General features: G+C 34.5%; 3 protein-coding genes across 3 annotated transcripts in view; 2 read left to right on the top strand and 1 right to left on the bottom strand.

The window, feature by feature from the left end:
- Positions 1–5,787, top strand: part of LOC132142350 (voltage-dependent T-type calcium channel subunit alpha-1H-like) — a 67,424-nt gene extending 61,637 nt beyond the window's left edge. The window contains exons 26-33 of the mRNA XM_059552150.1: positions 359–492; positions 1,114–1,184; positions 1,319–1,397; positions 1,761–1,882; positions 2,113–2,406; positions 3,107–3,263; positions 3,347–3,504; positions 4,455–5,787. Of these exons, the coding sequence (XP_059408133.1) occupies positions 359–492; positions 1,114–1,184; positions 1,319–1,397; positions 1,761–1,882; positions 2,113–2,406; positions 3,107–3,263; positions 3,347–3,504; positions 4,455–5,456 (2,017 nt within the window). The 3' untranslated portion in view covers positions 5,457–5,787. The remainder of the gene's footprint in view (positions 1–358; positions 493–1,113; positions 1,185–1,318; positions 1,398–1,760; positions 1,883–2,112; positions 2,407–3,106; positions 3,264–3,346; positions 3,505–4,454) is intronic.
- Positions 1–22,768, top strand: part of LOC132142351 (mitochondrial dynamics protein MID51-like) — a 135,752-nt gene that overhangs the window by 92,145 nt on the left and 20,839 nt on the right. The window lies entirely within an intron of this gene.
- Positions 11,033–17,478, bottom strand: LOC132142352 (synaptogyrin-3-like). The gene is made up of 4 exons (XM_059552154.1): positions 17,315–17,478; positions 15,176–15,410; positions 14,198–14,343; positions 11,033–12,739 (listed from the first exon to the last, which is right to left on the bottom strand). Exons 1-4 carry the CDS (start codon positions 17,414–17,416, stop codon positions 12,521–12,523), a joined length of 702 nt encoding a protein of 233 aa, XP_059408137.1. The 5' UTR covers positions 17,417–17,478; the 3' UTR covers positions 11,033–12,520.

Raw genomic sequence — 22,768 nt, 5'->3', positions numbered from 1 at the left:
TGTCATGAATAATAATGAGACAAGGCCTTCTCTTAAAATAAGGCCATGCAGACTCATGAATAATTAGGAGACACCTTTGTGACATATCCTGTGACGTTAACAGAGAAAAATAGCCCCAAAAGTCTATAAATTAATAACTTTCCTCTATAAATTAAAAATACGGAATGCTAACATCATCTTCCATCGTCTTTCCTTCATGATCCATGGATCTTTAAGCTTTAAATAAAGTTAAGAAAGAAAGAAAGTGTTAAAGCAACACATGCTTTAACAGCTCTTTTTAAGAATATTAAATGGTTTCATAGGACCTTGTCTTTATCTCATTCTGTGTTTCTTTCACCTTATCTTTTTTTTCTGTCAGGTGGAATCAGTTAGACTTGGCAATTGTTCTTCTCTCCATTATGGGCATCACACTTGAGGAAATTGACCTGAATGCCTCACTACCCATCAACCCAACCATTATTCGCATAATGAGGGTGCTGCGCATCGCCAGAGGTACCAAATACATGAAGACACACACACAGCAGCTGTGACAAGTGACAAAATAAAACAGCGTACAATAGAGAAGTTCCTAAGCTTTTCTAGCACCTCTAATAAAAATGGGAAATGTAAAAAGTTTTATGTACTCTATCGCTCAAAAGTGTGGGGTCAGTAAAATTTCTTCTTCCTTTTTTTTCCGTAAGAATTTAAACATTATATTCGGCAAGGATGTATTCAATTGATCAAACATGAAAGTAAAGGTAAACATTTTTATTTCAAATAAAGGCTGTTTGAACTATCTAATCATTAAAGAATCCTGGAAAGAAAATCACCAAAATATTAAGCAGCATAACTGTTTTCAACATTCATAATAATAATAAGAAATGTTTCTTGAGCAGCAAACCAGTATATTAGAATGATTTCTGCAGGATCGCTGAAAACTGGAGTGAAGGGTGGTGAAAATTATCCTGTGCATCAGAGGAATAAATTACATTTTAAAGTCTATTCAAGTAGAATACAGTAGAGAACAGTAGCTGATAAACAGATATTTATTACAGTTTAGGTTTAGACAGTAATGTCAAAGAGAGATTTCAGTGATTAAAAGGGGAATGATATGTGATATCAAATTTCTTTCAGTGCTGAAGCTGTTAAAGATGGCCACAGGAATGAGATCTCTTCTGGATACAGTAGTTCAAGCTTTACCGCAGGTCAGTAAGTTTATACAGTATATCTTGTGCTACAGTACATGCTATTTGTATTGTGGAACTACTTCACAGAGACCTTTTATGGCCCGAGATGATGGTGTAAGTGGATTTATTCTGGTGATGTTCTGGCTTTCTAGGTTGGTAATCTGGGTCTGCTATTTATGCTGCTGTTCTTCATCTATGCAGCGCTGGGAGTTGAACTTTTTGGCAAACTTGGTCAGTATACCTTTTATTTTCTGTTATCATACACTACTATTTAAAAGTTTGGGGTCAGTAAAACGTTTTTATGTTTTTTAAGCAAGTCTTTTATGCTCACCAAGGCTGCATTTATTTAATTAAAACTCTTCTTCCTCTTCTTAATATCAGTTGTGACTATTATTATTATTATAGTATTGTTATACGAGTTGTACTGCTCAGAATTGTTGTTGTTTTTTTTGGGGGGGGGGGGGGGGTAAAATGTTTAATTCATTAAATGTCTTTACTGTCATGTTTGATCAATATAGTTCAATGCAACTTCAGAATCTTTTAAATAAATGAATTTTGGAGATGAAGTATTAAAATAATTTATTTTAAAATCAGAATGTGCAGAGGAGAATCCATGTGAGGGATTGAGCAGACATGCTACATTTCAGAATTTCGGCATGGCATTCCTCACTTTGTTCCGCATTTCCACCGGAGATAACTGGAATGGAATAATGAAGGTATTTCAAAAACCATGGAAATATTCATGCTGCATGTCATAAATGCATGATTATGGAATGTGGAATGTGTTTAATTAGACTTAAACTCGCCGTCATTGTCATTCCGAACCCAAAACGCAAATGTTTCGTGAGACTAACAGCTGTCGCCCACATACAGTACATTATCAGAACTCGTCACTTTTTGCGTTGAACAGAACTCACAATTTCTGTGTTTCTCTGTGTGTGTCTAGGATACCCTGCGGGAATGTAAAAATGACAAATGCCTGAGTTACCTGCCGCTTTTGTCACCTATGTACTTTGTGACATTCGTGCTGGTGGCACAGTTTGTGCTGGTGAATGTTGTGGTCGCTGTGCTCATGAAACATTTGGAGGACAGTAACAAAGATGCCCGTGAGGAGGCCGAGATGGAGGCGGAGCTGAAGAAAGAGCTTCAAGGCAGTCGTAGACAAAGCACCGCCTCTGTGGGCGGAGCCACTGGGCTTGAGGTTTCAGCTGTTAAAATGGAGACTTTCTCACATGAACAGGTGTTGACAGTTCTCTTGAAAATATTATACCATGTAATCCCCCAAATATAATTAATAGATATTAAGTAATGCTAAATGTATTTTAGATATGTTTAGGATGAGAAAATAAAATCTGAATGTTTAGTTTTACTATACTTGAATCTTGGGTGAAGGTTATTAGAAAAGGCTTAAATGTTTGTTTTTTAAGTAGTCTTTGTTAATGTCTAAATATATATCTAAATGGAAAGCCTAATAAAACTAAGTAATGTCAGAAAATAGTTTTTCTATGTTTAGATTATTTTATCTAGAAATAGTGCAAAATTTAGAGGTCCCCTCAATATACAAAATGTTAAAGAATAAAAATCATTAAAAATATATATATATTTTAAGATATTTCCCTACCAAGGATCACAAGTGTGACCCCTCCTACTTAGGTATACCATAGGGGTAAAAATAAATCTGTAGTCAAATTTAAAGTCAACATATAAAGTCTTAAAGTGCACCAATCTTTTTCATTGAATGTTTAATTTGAGTATAGGACAGATTATATATTAGATTAAAGAAACATTGGATTACGTTATTTTTATATAATAATCATCGTCATTATAATTATTATTATTATTATATAAATATTGCAGTTTTTTAAAGAATATGTAGTGTCTTCAAGCCTGCTTTTAAAAAAATAAAAAACCGTTGTTACATACATTTGTTGTGTTTACAGGGCCAGGACCCTAATTATGGCAACTTCCTGACAGTTAGCAGGCCGTCTATATCACGGATGCTGTCCTTACCTAATGACAGTTACATGCTTTATCCTGTTAAGCCTGTATATGGGTCCATTCATGACAGATTCTCCAAACAGGACTCTACACTACCAGGTGACAAAACAAAGCCAGTTCTTAATGGTCATGACACACATGCAGAGAGAGAATATGACTAAAGCTGTCTACGTGTTTTTTAGGCTCCTCTCTCTCACTCGGCACCCAGTCTTTTGAAGACAGTGCCGTAATGCAGGTTCCAGGAACTGCATCTCAGACAAACCTGGCATCCATTCCTGGTCCCCACCCTCTACATCAAAGAGCAAGATCTAGCAATGCCTTCAGAGCCCTGCGGAGACAGGTACTGCGGTAACTCTCATCCTCATGACTATTTGTTTATACTAGGGATGACAACAGAGTACATCTATTAGACAATTACAGTAAAATGCTTTGTCACTAATAAAACACACAAATTATGACATTGATCAAGTGAACATTTATACAAAAGGACAGATGTTCTTACACTGGATCAAATCTCAAATCAGGTTTTTTTACAACATTATCATCAGAATTTACAGAAACTTTACACAAAGGTTCATGCTGCTGTCATCAAAGCAAAAGAGAGACAAACCAAATACTAAAATATTCTGAAAATCATGTAAAATTGTTATGCTAATAATATCATTTACATTTAATTGTACTTATATACACCATTGATGATGTATTTATTTAAGTTAATATAATGATATAACTCTTATGTAATTGCAACTAAACATATACACACACACACACACACACACACACATATATATATATATATATATATATATATATATATATATATATATATATACACATATGTGTGTGTGTGTGTGTGTGTGTGTGTGTGTGTGTGTGTGTGTGTGTGTGTATATATATATATATATGTGTGTGTGTGTGTGTGTGTGTGTGTGTGTATTTATATACAATTACATCAAATTATTACACACAAATATATGTGGCATTTTGTTAGTGTTAAGTATATCATTAAATAGTGTTTAATCTATCATCTACATTAATATAAAATGACATCAAATATTTATGTATAAAATATTTTGTATAAAATGTATATAAATATCTGTTTATTAAATATATAAATATATTTAACCTATAATCTAAATTAAGGTGATTCATTATTAATAATATAAAAAATTACATTAATAAATATATAATTAAATAGTTTTAAAAATATTTTGCATTATATTAAAAATAGCATATAAAATTGTCATTTAATGAATCATTTTTAATGTGTGTATCTGTTTTTAACTGCAGCTAGCAATAAAGAGTGACTCAATTGATTCCACAAACGCAGACTCCAGAGACACCTTACACATCCCGAGCAAGCCCTGCTCCTTTGATAACCCTCACCTCAAAGTACCCAGCATTCCCCTCACTGGTGGATCTGCTCCCTGTTCGCCCCAGGCCTCACCCCCTCCTCCCCTCCGCAACCGGACAGCGAGCGTACAAACAAAAAGACATGTGTACAGTCAGCGCAGCATCCCTTGTCAACAGCCCGAGTACAAGACACAATCTATAAAAGCTCTTGAAATAACACGTGCACAAACCAATCCGCATGATTTGGATGAGGTGATCCAACTCAACATGAACATTACCCAAAGAAGAAACTCTCAGCATGTGGCAAGTAGCCATAAAATGTCCCCTTATGAACCGCCCTTCTGTTCTGATGCCCAGTTTCAGGAATCATTGCACAGTGGGGCAGGCCACCAACCAGGTACCAGCGCTCAAAGTCTACGGAAGTACAACAGTATGGAAAATAATGTCTTCCTGTCTCAACTCCATGTCTATCGGCGTCACTCAACGCACGGGGAAGAGTTACTCCTTCAGCAGCAGCCAATTTTACCATCACCTGGACCTTCACCAAAGCCCAAGAAGGAGAAAATGAGCCCACCGTGCATCTCTGTTGACCCTCCCACTGACGTGAATCTTCAGGAGCACAGCACAGTCCTAAGACGGCGGACACCGTCCTTCGATTCCACACTACCACGGGAGTCCAGAGAACTTCCTGATATGCAGGATGAACCTCTTTTGCAAAGTAATTTGCCCCTCCCACAATTTTCTTTTGACCAATCGGATGTAAGTTCGCTGAGCAGCCAGTCAGAACTGCTTTCGGATAGTGACCAGTCGACGCACTCCTTTCATCCTGAGGCCCGTTCTGGGGTCGTGGGAAATACAGCTCAGAGTCCTCTCAGGAGGAAGGTATTGGTCAGAATGGCCAGCACTAGGGATCCAGGAAATGAGGATTCGGTTGCCTAGGCAACTGTGCAGGAAGCCACTTATGCATTCTGCCTCTTTGCGAAGAATTTTAATAACAGGAAAAGGTGGTGTCTGCAAAAGTATGCAAATGTGTTTCGGATGGAACTGATGTTTTTTTTTTTTTGCCTGATCATATTGATTAGGGAACTTTTATTAGTGTTCATCACACACGGTGATATTGTGACGTTTTATCACAGAAACATGTTGCGTTGTGTCATATGATTACTGTACATGATGGTGCAAATTTAACCCTCATATTCTGTTTGGGGTCTGAAAGGTTGATAATTGAATATCACAAAAACTTTCATTTAAAGTTATTCTGTAAAGCCTGGCAAAATAATAATATAGGATTATAATAATTAATATAATAATATAATATAATAATTAATATTTCTTCCTATTAAAAATAAAAGGAAGAAAAAAAAAAGGTTTTTTTTTTTTGAAACAGTTTATTGAACCTTTAGAGAGAAAAAAAATTTAAAACAAAGTTTGCATATGTGTCCTTTGTTGAGTATCATATTTGATACATCAGGTTTTTATGGCTCATATAGTATAATATAGGAGAATATGGAGCTCACACATTATTTTTCATTGCCAGAATGTAACATAAAAGTCTGATAGCTTGTAATATAAAGTCGATGAGATGTTTATACAGACTACTTGCGTAAAATGTATTATCAGTTGTCACTTTATACTGTATCTATAATTTCACATTCAATCTAATTAACGTAGAAACAAACTTAAAGACAGTATATATTTAATATTTGTCTATTGGCATCTTTTTAATGGTTGAAGGCAAGTATTATTTGCTCTATTAAAAAGTACATTTTTTGTTCTTCTAATATTTAACCATTGATTATAGCCATTCAAAATTACAGTATAATTGAGCTATCAATTTTAACATTTATTAGACTTTAAAAAGTAGCGACTTCTAACTTAAGTGAACTTAAAGCAATCTTCACATAAACCCATAATAATAAATATCATATTTAGCTACCTGTGCCCTTCAGCAAGTAGGAAATATACATAAATTGAATATAGTTATCAAACTCTTAATTATACATTAAATATAGATGAATCCTTTAAGCTACAAAAGTTATTGATTTGCTCCTTTTTGTTTTGATTATGTCTGCTCGGGCCAGAGATGATGAGCTCAGTAAACCTGCAGTTGACAGTCTTTTACCCCCAGATTCAATATAAAAACTGCGAACAAGTGATCTTAGCCGAGCCGGTGCAGTTATAGTGCAGGAGGCGGGCGCTTCGGATCCCAGAGAGCATTTGATTGGTCAGAAGATTTGATGAGAAAATCAAGTATGATGTGACGTCAAAAGATTTGTTTAGCCGTTTTGGCAGAAGAGATGAACTGCAAGCTTTGAATGCTTATATCTTCTAAATACAAATTTGGTCACTGTTTTGTTGCATACGGCTTTATAGATAACCTTAAGTCTAACATATTGATACTAACACCCAAAAAACTTTAATTTAGATTTCATGTGGACTTTAAATCTGACTCATGTAAATGCATGCAGTTTTAAGGCAGCTTTAATCGCTTTTTTTGGTAACTTCATGACTTAGGCTAACTGATGACATGCACGTGGTTTCTTTTGCACTTTAACATGATATAATATAAAACATACGCCCCCGCATTTGTGTGTGCAATTGAAGAGCAAGTGCTACAAGCACAGTGAAACAGCTGACAGGACAGGAAAAATGTTTTTTACTGACATGGCCAACATAGTTTGCCATGTGTTAATTGCATTAAATATTTTTAACTTGTTAAACTTAAAAAAGTAATTATTATTATTGCACATGTTAATGCATTAATTTTAACAGCACTAATATAAATGCTTAAGTTTAGGTTCAAAGCTCTGTAGTATTATTATAGGAGCAAAACATATAATGCAATGCCACACAATGAAGATTGAGAGATGCATTGTATGAACAAATGTTCCTCAAAAGCCTGATGTATAATATCTGATACTCACATCTTAAAATAATTTTTCTAAAAAGAGTTATGTATTAATAATCAAGTAAACAGATGCCTCAGTCCAGTAAATGTTCGTTTTGAAATATTACTAAAAATATAACAATTATTCTTAAGTTTACTTTATAAAAACAAGATTTCACAGCAAAAAGACACATGAACCATGACCTGAATGAGAATAAACCTTTTTTTTTTTTTAGAAATTGTAAAATCTAGCTTGATTTTTTTTTTAATCAGTTTTTCACCCCCAAACATAAAAAAAAACATACTAGATCATATTCAGCTGTCAATGTGCATGCCAAATTTGTGTTAAAACAGAGGGCTAAAGCTTCAATAATTTCTGTTTTGACAAGGTCAGAGTAAAAGAATAAAATCATTTGAAGGGAAATGAGTTAATTTTGTAATAAGTTGTAATTATTAGCAAGTCAGTCTCAACAGAACTTGAGGGTTAAATGGCAGCACTGTCTTCAAGCAAACCCTTATCTCATATGATTAATTAACTTTAAAGTTATACCTTAGTGTAATGCCCTGTTATCTTACAGAGTATGTATATGACACATAGAAATATTTTAGCTGAAACATATGCATGTTTCAAAATGCGTATTGTGCAGCTGAATGAATTAGATGATTATTGTATATCTGTGTGGCATGTGATTCTTTTGTAAAGGTTCAGAGTTTTACATGTTACTGGCCTTCAGGAAGAAACATATTAAAGGAATGTTCCGGGTTCAAGTTCTACATCTGTGCTGCAGATTAACACAGAAAATCATTTTGATTTGTTCCTCAGTTGTGTGCAGGAACGTGCACAGACATTTTGAGGGGCAGGGCTTCAAGTGGAAAAAAGGGCTTCTCGTATTTATTTTTATTTTTTTCTAAACAAAACGTTAAATATATTAACACAACTCTGACTTAGCAGTTTATTTTAATTCCCTCACACTCACCCAATTGTTTCATGTTGTGTCATTTTTCAACAGATGTCTACAAAATAATCCGTTCACATAGAGACCATGGTCTTTTTTTTAGCATTCACTAACTTTATCACAAGAACAGGCAACAACAAAGGAAAATAAAGCCACAATGTGCATGTTTTCTATTCTACTTGTTTCAAGTATACAGTATATTTAAAGTAAATGACTGCACAAAGGAGAGGGACATATTTTCACTAATAATTAGTTTATTTTGCACAAGACAATAAATTGTTTGAATTCTTTTGGTGTTATTGTAATATAAAATCAACAAAGGCCTTCGCACTAAACTGAAAAAAGCAGTTGGTGCTAATTTGTTATTTTACAGGAAAAAACACTGCATACATTATTAATTCACACGGCAAAATTATGAAGTTCTTGTTTAAGGCAGGAGGACATGTCATGTACTGTTCCCTTTTGAGATTTTGGTCTATTTTTCCTGACATTTCCCGACCTGATATTTAGATTTTTATTTGTTTGACAGGGAAAGCTGTGCACAAGCAGAAACAAACACATGCACACACATATGCATTTCTGTCATGACAACTCTCGGAGGGATTGGCATGGTAATGTACATGACAATATTAATGTATTTGGTCTTGGTGGAATAGATTTGCTACGCTGCCGCTGCGGAAGAGCAAGTACTGAGACTTGCTCCACAACATGCTGCTGTGAGCATGTAAAGAATATTGCTGCTGAAGATATAACCATGTAACATGCATGAATCACCTTGTAGCAGATCTATACAGGTGGAGCTGGGGAAGGTGGAGGGTTTCTGAAGCAAGCTGCACTGCTATGGCAAGCTCTAGTTATATATTTGAATGTTGAGCAGCGAGTTAATTGGCTACCGATACAGGAGAGAACCAATCAGCTGTGCCATGTGATAATGATGTCATAACGTCAGTTTGAGTTAGACCTATCAGACTGCGCCATCAGAGTTTCATGCCAGAACTCTGTATATATTCATTAAAACAAAACCAAAAAAAAAAAAAAAAAAACTCCCCAGGAAAAAAAAAAGGGCACTTTCTCTCGGGGGGTAAAAAGGGCAGGTGCTCAAGCCCACTTTGATGTCTGTGTGTGCACATGCCTGGTTGCACATCTCCTGTTAACTACACAGACAAAAAAAAAGGGGGGAAACAGTTTTCACTCAGAAACTGCTAGTAAATTTCACAAAGAGATACAAAGAAATGGCAAGTAACACATTGAAGTAAATGTGAAATTAAATGCCATTCTGAAATAGTAAATAGTTTATTGACCATATTAATAGCTCCAAACGATTTTTGTCATCAATCTTATTCATACTGTTTTTTAAGACATAAACATAACAGTACCTTGTGTATTATCCCAGTGTATTTGAAATGATGGGGAAAGCACCAGATAGCTCCTGTATGGTGACCTACTAACAGCAGCATGTATATCAACCCAACTGTATTTTGCCCTTATTTCTGTTGGCTTTTCTTAAAGCATAATAAAGCACACTACCATAAGGGACACACTGTACTATAAATCTAGTTGCAAATTCATACCTGTGAACATTTAATAACTTAAATTTCTTTTCAAGGGCATTTTATTGCATTTAGGATTATGGGATCATTCATGAAAGTCTGCTTATTAAATTGGATCGATTTAAATAATTTAAGAGGAATGCCTACCAACAAACAAAGTTTTTTTGGGAACACTTTACAAAAAGGTTCTTTGATGTAAGTTAATGTATTAACTAACATGAACAAACAATGAACAGTACCTTTAGCAATGTAAGGGCAATTTTCATATTAATTTGTTTTCTGTAAAAAAAAGTATAATTAAAAAAAAGTATAAAAGTATAATTTATATACTCATAGTATTTATTAATATTTTGAATGAGATTTTATTTGATTTTCAATTTTCATTTTCATTTTAGTTTAAGCTTGTAATTTGTATTATTATTTTTAATATTTCTATAGTTTTAATTTTATTCATTTTAGTACTTCACCTTAACTTTTTTTAAAGTTATTTGCAACATTTCCTATCTTAATTTCCATATTTTCCAAAAACATTCCAAGTTTCTCATATAATATTTATATTTTAGTTTAATTTTCAAGATTTCAGTTTTAACATAAGTATAACCTTATAATTAATGTCAGTATTATTAATAGTAATTATTGATATTTATATTTTTGTTTCAAAAAAATTTGTTTCATGCTTGTTAATTTTATTAATTTTTATATTTCTATATAGCTTTAATTTATGTGTGTTTTAGTTTTTATAAGTTTAGTACTTCAATCAAATAAGTTTCCAAGTTATTCATGTAATATTGCTATTTTATTTATTTCAGCTTTATTTCAATTAGCGAAAAGGATAACAGTTTTAGTGTTAGTTCATACAATAACACTGGCCACAGTTATAATTTAGATTACAGTTTTCCACCTTCTCACAGAGTAACCTAAGAATTAAAGTGATTGTTAACCCAAAAATGAAAATTCTGTCATTATTAACTCACCATCAAAACCTGCATTCCCTTATTTTTCTTCTTCTGTGGAACAGAGTTTTGTCATTTTGAAGTGTACTTTAGCATTGTAATGTCACAAGGAATATGGTACGAGCCCTTGAATCACAGCACACAATAACTGTGTAATCAAGCGGTCTGGTTCACTCTAATGGTTCATCTTTATTCAGGACCTCATAGTACTGTATATGTCACCTTAAAGACTTTAATAACCACTGTAATTTCTTCCATTGACAAAATATAACAACTACATCTCTGCTTCTGTGGGACTGTGTGGCCTTTTACCATATCATGCAATTAGACAGAATTAGAGCAAGCACACACATTTCCATCCACACACACACATATATATATCCAAAGTATGCATGTTAAAGTAAACAGTTTGTTCCAGTAATCTCTATTATCTCATCCGGAACATCTCTGACTGCTAAAGTCCATCACACACACACACACACACATTTACTCATTCTCTTCACCATTTCTCAATACTTCTCACTCACTCTCTTTATAGTGTCATACTTTGAGTACTTTTAAACCAAATGTACTAATTCTCTCTTAACAAAAACAGATTTTGACACAAATGACATGGACAGAACTGATTTAACTGCAGTAAACATTGATGTCATGTACCGTTTGGAAAGGCTGACAGTCAGCTGTACCAAGGTGGTATTATTTGATAATCAGAAACTAATACAAATCAGAACTAATACATAATCAGAAACTAAGAAAAATACATATATATAAAAAAAATCTTTACTAAACTTAAAGGTGCATTAAGTAACGTTTGCCATTTTTTTTTAAAAATACCCTGAAAGAAATGAATAGTATTTTTGTCAAATATGTTTACAATTTTGTATGTGAAATATGACGCCACTCCTAAAAAAAAAAAAAAAAAATTGCCAAAAACAGTGTTTAGTGTTATAAAAAAAAATTGTGCTTTTTTAATTTTTTATAGTTTATTCTATTATTATTATTTCTATATAGCTGGAATAAATTTTTTATTTCAGTTGTTTTCTGTTTTAGTAACTTTGGTACGTCGTTTTTTTCCAGTTAGTTGTGAAGGCAACATCTCAAATATTCATTTACGTTTTTAAGTTTTTCATGTAATATTTAGATTTTAATCGACTTACCTTTTTTTTTAATTGATGTAAAATATTTTTTATAAGCACTGGCCCAAAACCAGTCATAATTTAGATGCACTTTTTCCGAATTACCGATATTAAAGTGATTAAAATACTCTGCCATTATTCAGTCACCAAAACACTTCTGCTTTTGCATGATGCCACAGCCAATACTTAGTGCACCTTTAATTATTTTAAATTTCTTTAAACAAGTAATAATAATAAATTGCTTTACTAAACAAGTAGCACATGGGGATTTTGACAATTCTTTTTTAGCTGAATGTAAAAGGTTTGGGAAGGAAATGACAATCAACCCAAAACATCCATCTTTGCTTTAAAGTGAGACTACATTACCAGGCTGTATTATAGTGTGGACTACAGAGGCGAGCTTCATCCCTTCGCCACCCTGCTACTGAAACCACATACGATACATTTACATTTAGCTAACATTGACGGCAGTCTATGTCCTTTAGCGTTGCTATATTCCTTGCCTTCTCATTGGTTGTGGATTAAAATGCAGGTGGAATCTTGTATCCAGGGGGGCGGGTCTCCACGGTTTCGATGAGCGGTGGACTCTGGTAAGCGTTGACAGGGATGGTGGTCTGACCAATTACATCGTTGGAGGGGTACGGCTGCTTGGGCGGCAGGTCGCCCATGTGCTCGGTGGTGAACAGTGTCAAGTCAGTACCGAGCAGGAACCTCTGAACAGCGCACACCGTAAGCCCCGCCTAGTCAGGATAACCAGGATTATGCATATTAGTCTTATTAGCATGTTAGTGAGAAAGACAGTATAAACAGTATAAACACACCAGGAGATCCAGAAGAATTATTTCTGTCTTTACTAGATCTAGAGTAGAAGTTCATTCTAATAGCTGTAAATGACTTTAAACAGAGTACACAATATACAGTGTGTAAATGCAATGTAAATGGGAGGGAAGTAGAGCCAGTGTTTGTTGTGTGCCTGATAATCTAATTTTACATGCATTTTTGGAGTTTTTGTAAACTGAAAATTATAAAATACATATATTGTCTACTCTGTCTTAAATATATTGCAAAACACTCCCAAACGACAGCAAAGTTAAAGAGAAAAAAGTAGGGAGGTTAAATATAGATATTTGTATCTAAGGAAATACTTTTTGCATTCTTTCACCTTTTACAGCGATCATATTGTGTCATCATACATGCCATAGTCATACTGTACATCTACTGCAAATGTCAGTGTACATATACAGTACACAACTGTTCAAAGGTTTGGGGTCAGTAAGGTATTTTATTGATTTTGAAAATAAGTACCCAATGTTAACCAAGGCTGCATTTATTTGATTGAGAATAAACAAACTAAAATTAATTTTAAAATGATACAATTTTTTGTAAACTAATTTTTATATTTATTTGACACTATATTACTTAAAATCACATTTTAACATTATTATCTTGAAATCTTAAAATATTGGCTGAATAATTGTCATTGCAAATAAATACGTCTATCATTAAAATATGTATGCAAACATATGTAAACAAATATAGTGTAGGAAAACAGAAATAGAAATGTTAGTACTTGGTATTATCTTTATATGCAAAAGTATGAATATGCCAATATTTGACATATTATTCTTGTGCTTTAAAGTTTCAGAGACTCATAATGTTTATTATAAATCTAGGTTATTATTAAGTGCACACACAGTACACTCTCAAAAGAAAAGGTTTTAAAAAAACCTGTTACTTGGATGGTACTATCATATACAAAAAGATTGTGCTAAAAGGTAAATCTTTGTCCCTTATTTACCCCTACTTAGCACATATTAGTAACTTAAAGGTAAATATTAGTACATAGTAGTATCTAAAGTGTACATATTAACTTTTCAAAGTGTACCGCCCCAAAACAGTTTTGTACCTTTTTTCGGAGAGTGTATTGAACATATTGCTATCACTTTGTACTACTGTCAGAAAAGCATAGTTCAGTGTGCATTTGACAGTTGTACAGTAAATCTACATCTACACTACTGAGAGAGTGTTAGGCTGTTTGGACAAAAGCTTCTGTTTATCCTCCATAAAGGCAGTGTTCTTAAACCTGTGCACTGCTAGCAGACATAGATAGGCCTGAAACACAAACACCAGTGCTGGCGGTCAAATATGCATGTAATTGTGATTGTGTAAAGCATTTACAGGAAGGTGGAGTGACTTACCCAGGTCAGGATTGAGAAAAAAGAGAAGGCAATAGCTGCGCGTGCTGCGTCTGACGCCTGCTCCAGCGGCAGCTCCTTAGGGGACGTATGACTCCACTGACTGGCCAAAAAGCAGAATCCTACAAACCAAAGGAACGTCCAGAATCCTAAAGAGAGGAGATTGGAAAATGTGTCTTCAAAAAACTAATTTTGATTTGTTTCTTTTTTTCCAGGTACATGCTACATTTTATTATTATAGAAAAATACTAAAAATTTCAGTAATTTGGCATTTAGACAATCAGGATTATAATAATATTATATCATATTTGTTACTTGAAATAAAATAAAGGATAACTGAAATCAAATAAAATATAAAAACTTACTTTTTTATTTTAGTTGACAAGGCGACGTTTTTTAATTTAATTTAACTTGATGTATTAAAATAACTAAAACTGAAATAACAAATAATGAAAACTTTATAGACACTTTTAAAAAACTAATAAACTAATAAAAATTACAAAACAGTTATAGAAATTTTAACTAAATGAAAATGTAAAATATAAAAAATAAAAACTAATTCTAAATATTAATAATAACAGTAATAGTATCTATAATAATGCAATAACAATGATAGTAACAATAAAAAATAATAGTATCTCAATAATACTAAAATAACACTGGATAAATGCATCTCCCCAGCCAGTTTGTAATGAAATTTTTCATGTTTTTAAAATAGTTCATTGCTATAACAGCCTGTACTAGACATTCCTCACTCTTTGTGAAGCTGTAATGACAAAACTGTAATAATCCATATTTTAATAATTTAAATAAATTAAATATTTTAATAAATAAAATAAATAAACAAAACAACAAAAAAGCATATTTTAAAATGGCATTGAGTGGTCATCACTGCACATAAAAAAGTAAATTAAAATCACTGACTTGATATCATTGTAATTGCATCAGGATAAACAATGATTTATGACTGAGCATTTTTACCTGAAAAAACCATCTCCAACAGCACTGCTCTCTTTCTGTCTTTGACACTGCTGATCTGGGGAAAATAGATGTCCAGGGCCAGGAAGAAGATGCTTGCTAAGAAAGCCATAATTCCTACAGTGATGCCATAGTTACAGGCATCTGCGTTCTTATTAAAGACACAGTGCAGTCGCTCGCTTCCCATATTCACATAGCCCTCATTTATTATAGAAGCAAAGACCACCATGGAGAAGATCTGGAGAGAGACAAAAAAAATAAAAATGAGTCACAGGAATAGGTATATAAACCTTATCCCTGGTGTTAAATTAATAAAACCCCTTAAATTATTTGCATTCTCAGAACAGAGGGCATCTAAGTAAAGCTTTTCTTCTATTATACTATTCATGCTAAATGGAGGTGACTCCATTCTCTTTACCGATGCCCTGTACCGATGCATTTCACAGAAAAGAATTTAATTTACACCTCAGGGAGAAAATGTGGCTAATTCTCACTAATGCAACAGATCACGCACAACCACACCCGCTCAAACAGATGCCAAGGGATCAGCAAAAAAGTGCACAACATGCAGTCTAGTGTGTTTGGAAGCAACAGTAAGAGAAATCACAAGTAATGCTCATATATAGGCAAGGCAAGGCAAGTTTATTTATATAGCACATTTCGGACACAATGGTAATTCAAAGTGCTTTAGATACAAGAAAGTTAAATAATCATGAAGAAAAATAATAACAAAAATAAAAACGAGCATTTTGTTTTAGTGGTGTCATGTGCTATTTTTGGCAATGAAATTCCATAAACTGATGCATACATCACATCACACAGTCGTCACAGAAACAGTTACAGCTGCTGTGGTTATTGGCTGGCTGGATAAAACATTGTGTTAAAGCAAGAAGCAACTACCAAGATGCCTCTAAACATGCCTCGAAGCCCTACAGTACAGTACATCTGACCCCGTTTTGTTGAAGTGTATAATCTACTCAGGTTGATTAAGTCATATTAAATAACACGCCTTGCATAAAGAAAGTTAAAACTAATACATAATACAATGCATGGAGGCCTTTAAAAATTCAAAACATTATCTTCCTCTGCCCTTATGCACAAATCTGGTATTTGGTGTCCATTTCTGAACATGTCAGTCATCCGAGAAGTTAATACAGTAAGTTAATTTATAGTTTAAGCTCAATTGTGCTTTGCCATTCCTGAGAATGGCCACTGGCTTTAAAAGTTTCTGCCAAAACTGTACAGTTCTTATAATACAGCATATTTTCTTCCTACAGTGATTAGGGAGATCTGACATTAATATTTTGTCTCTTTTTTTTAAGTACATTTCAATAATCTTGAAATCAAGGTGTGTCGTTTGCATTAGGAGAAAAAAATATAAAGGTCAGGCTAGGCTATGATTTTTTTTTTTTTTTATCTTGACATTATTTTTAATCATACAAACTTGACATTTGTTATTCGTTCTGTAATTTAATTGCACGAATGACGCAAGGTTTGTGACACCAGTGAAAACAACACAGTGACAAATCTGCAAAAAACACTATTGATCAGACTAAAATCAATCTGTTATACAGCAATGACATGTAAATGAACCAAATGAGAACATGACATTCAGCGATAAATCATAAATTAACTTCTTTTTTTTCAGTTTGTTAGGGAAATCAGTAGCCTATGTGCAGTCTCTCACGCTCTCTTAAGTTTCTTCTTAAAACGCCAGATAAAAGACAGAATGAAGCTTTTATGAGGTTTATTAAATATCTGAAGTCTGTTTCATTAAATATCACCACTGTTTATTACTATTATTATTATAAATGTCATTTATTCATCACTGTATTTTAACAATGACCCAAATATCGCTAGGCTACATGTGCGCACTATACACTGCGCGCACGCAATGCGTGCGTCACTACCACAGCAACATCTGACGTGCGTCCACCTATAATGAAGACAGCATCCTATAATAACACACAATCATTACGTTAAATGATTACAGACGCACTTAAAGCACTGAAGATATACAAAAATAAAAATATATAAAGCAAGATGGAAAATCAACCTTGTTAAAATAATCGCTCGAACATTAAAATGGGAACAAAGGCATCATTCTGTCAGTCATAATTCATAGAAGAGTGCTGTTCTTACCCATGCGAGGACTCTTAGGATTGTCTGTGGCTGTTTGATGAACGCAGTCAGATCAAAGGCCGAACCGGCTCGGCCCGCTCCGAACGAGCCCGCTCCATCCATCCTCCCAGCAGTGTGGCGCGCTGACTGCTGCTGTGCGATACTCTGCGGAAGAAGAGCCGAGCGCGTTCACGAGCGCCTGTCGTGCACACCCACAGTCGAGCGCGCGCCTGTCAGTGTTAAATAATAGTGGGGATTTTGATTCATCTACATAACTCGAATCTTTTTTTTAGCAGTTCACAAAGAAGACAAGAAGTCTTTTTGACTGACAGACCTCAGTCAAGTTTGACTTTCGTCCTTTTGAAGTAGAGTTCATCTGGTCATCTGGAAGAAAAAAATAGTTGAACAGTTAACACAGGTTTACCGAAAATGCGATTCTAGGTCCCGGAGTTAGACAGGTTAATAAAATTGAGTTTTGGTCACATTAACAATAATGGATTTATTGTTACAGATGTTCTGTAACAATAGCTTGTCCAAAATGCTGCCGCCAGACTTCTTTTAAAGTGTCAGAAACATGAACACATCACTCCAATTCTTAGATCCCTTCACTGGTTGCCAATTTGTCAGAGAATAGACTTTAAAATTCTCCTCTTCGTTTATAAATCCCTTCATAACAAAGCTCCTGTCTATTTATCCAAACTTCTTCATCTGTATATACTCTACGATCCTGTGACCGGGCTCTGTTGGTGGTCCCTCGTGTTAGACTAAAGCGTAGAGGGGAGCGTGTGTTTGCGGTGGCAGGGCCACGACTCTGGAATATCCTGCCTTTAGAGATTAGACTGGCCCCTTCCTTGTCTATTTTTAAGTCCTTGCTAAAAACCTTTTATTTTCTTTAGCATACTGACTACTGTGATATGTTAAATTTTTAAATGGATGGTTTTAAATTTGTGTCAGGTATATTTTCCATGTATGTGTGATACTTTTCTGTAAAGCACTTTGGTCAGCCTCGGGGCTGTTGTAAATGAGCTATACAAATAAAATTGAAATTCTGAAAATTATTGTTTAGTGAACTTTTTTATAAAGAAAACTTAGCAATTGATAGAAAATAAAATGAGTTATCGTAAAGATTTCATAAATATACAGTAAAATGCATTCACTAAAAATAAAAACTGATGTGAATTGTGTTTAAGATAGGCCTACATAGCCTTTTCCCAGCAGTTGACAATCTAGATCAGAGATCAGATAAAATGCATCAGATTAAAAATCATTTTATCTCCTATTTTGTTACCTGCAGGACATGGATTTTTTCGAGATACAGAAAAAAGATAACAATCATGGTCTAAATTTTCAGAGGTTACTAAGGCTGGAATTCACCACACAACTTTTGCACAGATTTGCAGTCTGGATGAGTCAGCACTAGTTGCCGAAAGTCAGAGCCAGATTTGAGTTGCCAGATTTGACAGAAAATCATGTAGTTTATGATGGGCCCTGACTTTTTTTTTCTTTTTTTTTAGCTTCAGACCGATTTGTTGGAGATTTTAGAAAATGTTTTGTTTTCTATCTGTCCCCAAGGCACACAAGTTAGAAAGTCACAATTATGTTTTGGATTTGGTGTGCGACCTGGAGCTGCTGCCAGACCCCAAACAGAAAACACACTTCATCTTCTCTACTAAAGAACCCAGCTAGGCACAACCTAGCGCATGCATGTAAGCATCCCAGAAAATTTAGTTGTTCTCCGACATGTTTCCATTGTTGTGGTTTGATGTGACAATGTTTAACACATATGTTTATATGCAGAAGTCTTTTTGGCGGTGGATTTGAAGAAGATGAGGATGGACCGCTGTCATATGCCAACCGAACAAGCGGCATTGAAACAGTCTACCAATTTCTGAAGGTTACTACAGTCTAGGTATCTTTCTATAATTTCCTGCTCAATAAATATTTCTTAGTAAATATTTCTTATCAATGTAGAAAACTGTTTGGTGTTTAATATTTTTTGAAAAATCACTTTTGATCAGTTTAATATCTTTGCTGTATAGAAGCATTCATTTATTTAAAAAATAATGGTAGCACTTTATTTTACAGTCCTGTTCCTCATGTACTATGTACTTATTATAGTAATTACAATAACTATGTACTAACCCTGAACCTACTCCTAAACCTAACCCTACCCCATGTAGTTACCTTGTATTACCAGAACTTTCTTAGATAAATACACTGTAAGTACACTATAAGTACATGTAAGTACACGTACTGAAAAATAAAGTGCAACCAAAATAATTTATTTTAGCAGACTCAGAACCACCCTTTGATACCATTCAGAGAGGGATGGACTGGTATTTGGACAACCTGTTTGACCCAGTTCTGTCAGATGGAACTGGGGTATGGTGACACCTAATTAACTCACACACGAATGTGAATAAGAGAGAGACAGAATTTGCAAGATCGCTTAACAGACTTACTGACTTTACAGACTTAATTCTTTCATGTTGATTGTGGGTTTGTGTGTGTTTGGGGGGGGGGGGCTTTCTATGATCATTCACACAGAGCAATAGGAAATAAATAAGCAAATAATGCTTTATATTTTTTAATGAGAGACATGTGGCCTTAATAACAAACTAACTAACTAACTCTTTTTATGTAGGATCTTGATGCATTAGTTTTGTCTGGAAGGATGAAGGGTAGAGGAGGTGTAGGGGGCGATGAAGCATAGTCTCCTGCTAGGGTCAATGCTGCTCTTCAGCCTGGAGGTAAACACACTCATTTAATGCTCTCTGCTGAAAAGTCCATCTTAAACCAGCCGTAATTTCTTTGATTGTCCAAGCTGGTTTATGCATTTGGTGCTGGACTACAAGCAAAACTTATCCAACTTTATCTGCATACAATACAGTAAACTCACATAAAGCGTATGTGTCACAAAATGTTTGTGTCATCCAATTCTAGTTATGTTAGCTATACCATTACGCTGCCTCATGCAGACTGGTATCTGTTATTTGTCAAATAGTGTTTACTGCTCCTTTATTCTTTAAAATTATTCTTAAATTTTATTGCCAATAGTGGTTACTGTATTATAAGTCTGACACATTAACAGGAAATTACTGATTTCTGCAATGATAAATGAGATGGGTACTGTAAACCTCACACAGACGCTCCTCGTGAGTCCATATGGGTGATGTCTTCCTTCAAATACTGCTGAGACAGACAAATTAATGGATATTATGAGAGGGAACTGAGTTACTTATTTATTTATCATCTTTACTGGAACAACTGAAGTGTTCTCTGGGAATTCAAATGGCCTTTTTACAATGGCTACTGCTTTGCAATCCTATACTGTAATAAATCTGAACAGCCTGATTTTTTTTTTACATTTTTTTTATGTAACTATAATATCACATACCTCTTTGCATAAATTTGGATATATAAGTATTCCCATCTTTATCAACACTTAAGTATACTTGCATAGGGCAGTAAATATTACAGTATATATAAATCTTTACTGTTTGATTGCTTTATCAGTGCATCACTTGCTCACTAATGGATCCTCTGCAGTGAATGGTTGCTGTCAGAATGAGAGTTCAAACAGCTGCTAAAAACATCACAATAATCTAAACCTACTCCAGCCCAGCTAATGTGTTCTGAAGTAAAAAGCTAAGAAACTTGCTTGTAAGAAACGTCTCGGTTAAGTATGTAACCCTCGTTCCCTGCAGGAGGGAAACGGAGATGAATTGGGATCCCTACCAAATCAGCATGGATGCTGTACTTTCCAGTGTCCTGTGCGAGCCACCTGTGCCCCCTTTTTGGTGTAGGCTAGGGCTCGCAACAAGAGACCGGTCACAGTTGTTGTAGCACTACCAACTCAGTGAGATTGGATAACACTGGGAAAACGTATACTACTTGGAACAGGAATTTTGCCGAATTCCCGCATGAGATTACGGAAGCACTAACACATATGAACAACCATTTAGGTGCAAATGGAAGATTGGAGGTGATTATAACCCTCTAGGAAATGGTAGAAGTCTGCCGGGGAAACGCGGGCTCAGAGGCTATACCGTGGACTTTACATATATGGCTACCGGTTCTCAAGAATTCATTGAGTGAGGGCCTGGCGTTAGCAACATCGTGCTGCCAAGGGGTTGGAGGAGCTCAAAGGGTCTACAGTATGGACGCTCTGGAGCAGTTTTAGCAATCCGAAACTAAACCTGGGCTTCTCAGTACCTCTACCCACAGAATCTAGCAAACGCATTGGGGGTCGCCCAGCCTGCAGCTCTACAAACATCTGTCAGCCTGAGAAGCCAGAGGGATGGCATCCACAATCCAGTGAGCCATCCTCTGCTTAGAGACGCCCATGTCATGGTCATGCTTCCCTACCAACTTCCCTTCCTTTCTTTCGTCATGGTTAGCAGCAATCCCAGCGACATATACTTTAACACTAGCTGTTTTTCAAATGTACATAGCAGATTTAAAATAAACATTCAAGTCTCCCAGTCATTGATTTTTACAAAAATTATGTAATTTACAATTCAATCATTCAATGATAAAACCAAATAAAAAACGGGGCATTTATATAAGCGCCTATAAGCACCAGTGAGTCAAATTTACCCGCTATTAAATGCATGTATTTTTGCGTTTACTTGCCGCTTATGTTTTAACATTGTACATTTCTAGGCAACACCTTACACTCACTGATTTAGCAGTTATCAGTTTCATAAATTAAGTAAAAATTACCAAAAAAAAGTTGATTTATGGAAGGTAGGTATTAGAAACACTAAATGCCATGAGTGATGGAAAGTCTGATGGTAAGTTTTATCCTGGTTGACGGCTCGTCTGACAGTGATCCAGATATCATATTTACTATCATATTTACATGTTTTACCTTAACATTACTCTAATTGGTCAAACTTTGGATTAATTATTTATTTTTTGTCTTGCCATATCATTCATTGTTCGCTACTGTGTTGATATTCTAGTCTGGCCATTAGCTGAAGAAAAAATCTGATCTATGTGATGTAATGAATAAAACTTTGTTTTTGATTACCCAAGTTTAATGGTGTTTTTGTCTTATTCAAACTATAAATTATATAACTAAACAAAAAATAACTATTTAGTTGTGTGCTTGAATTTGTCATTGCATCATCCTATGCAGTGTGGTGAATTATTATTGTTCATTATTGTCTATACACTATATTAGTAATTTAAATAGCAAGGGTTATCTTAATATATTGATTAATGAAATTGTTTAATAATGTACCACGCAAATATTTAGGCTACTACCTTCTATTTTCCATTGTTCAGCATCTGCTGTCTCAATGAGGACATAAATACATAAACAACAAGCATTTCACAAGCATTTACCGTTCCATTTGAGTAAAACCAGTGTCAATTTAACCCGTCAAAATAAGTTCATTTTTACATACAGTAAAAGCATTGTGCTTGAAATATTACTATTACTTAGTAAAATGTATGTGATACTGCTAC

This window comes from Carassius carassius, chromosome 6 (genome assembly GCF_963082965.1).
Source record: "Carassius carassius chromosome 6, fCarCar2.1, whole genome shotgun sequence".
NCBI lineage: Eukaryota > Metazoa > Chordata > Actinopteri > Cypriniformes > Cyprinidae > Carassius > Carassius carassius.
The sequence above is the reverse complement of the archived record's forward strand: the minus strand, read 5'-3'. Positions and strand labels throughout refer to the sequence as shown.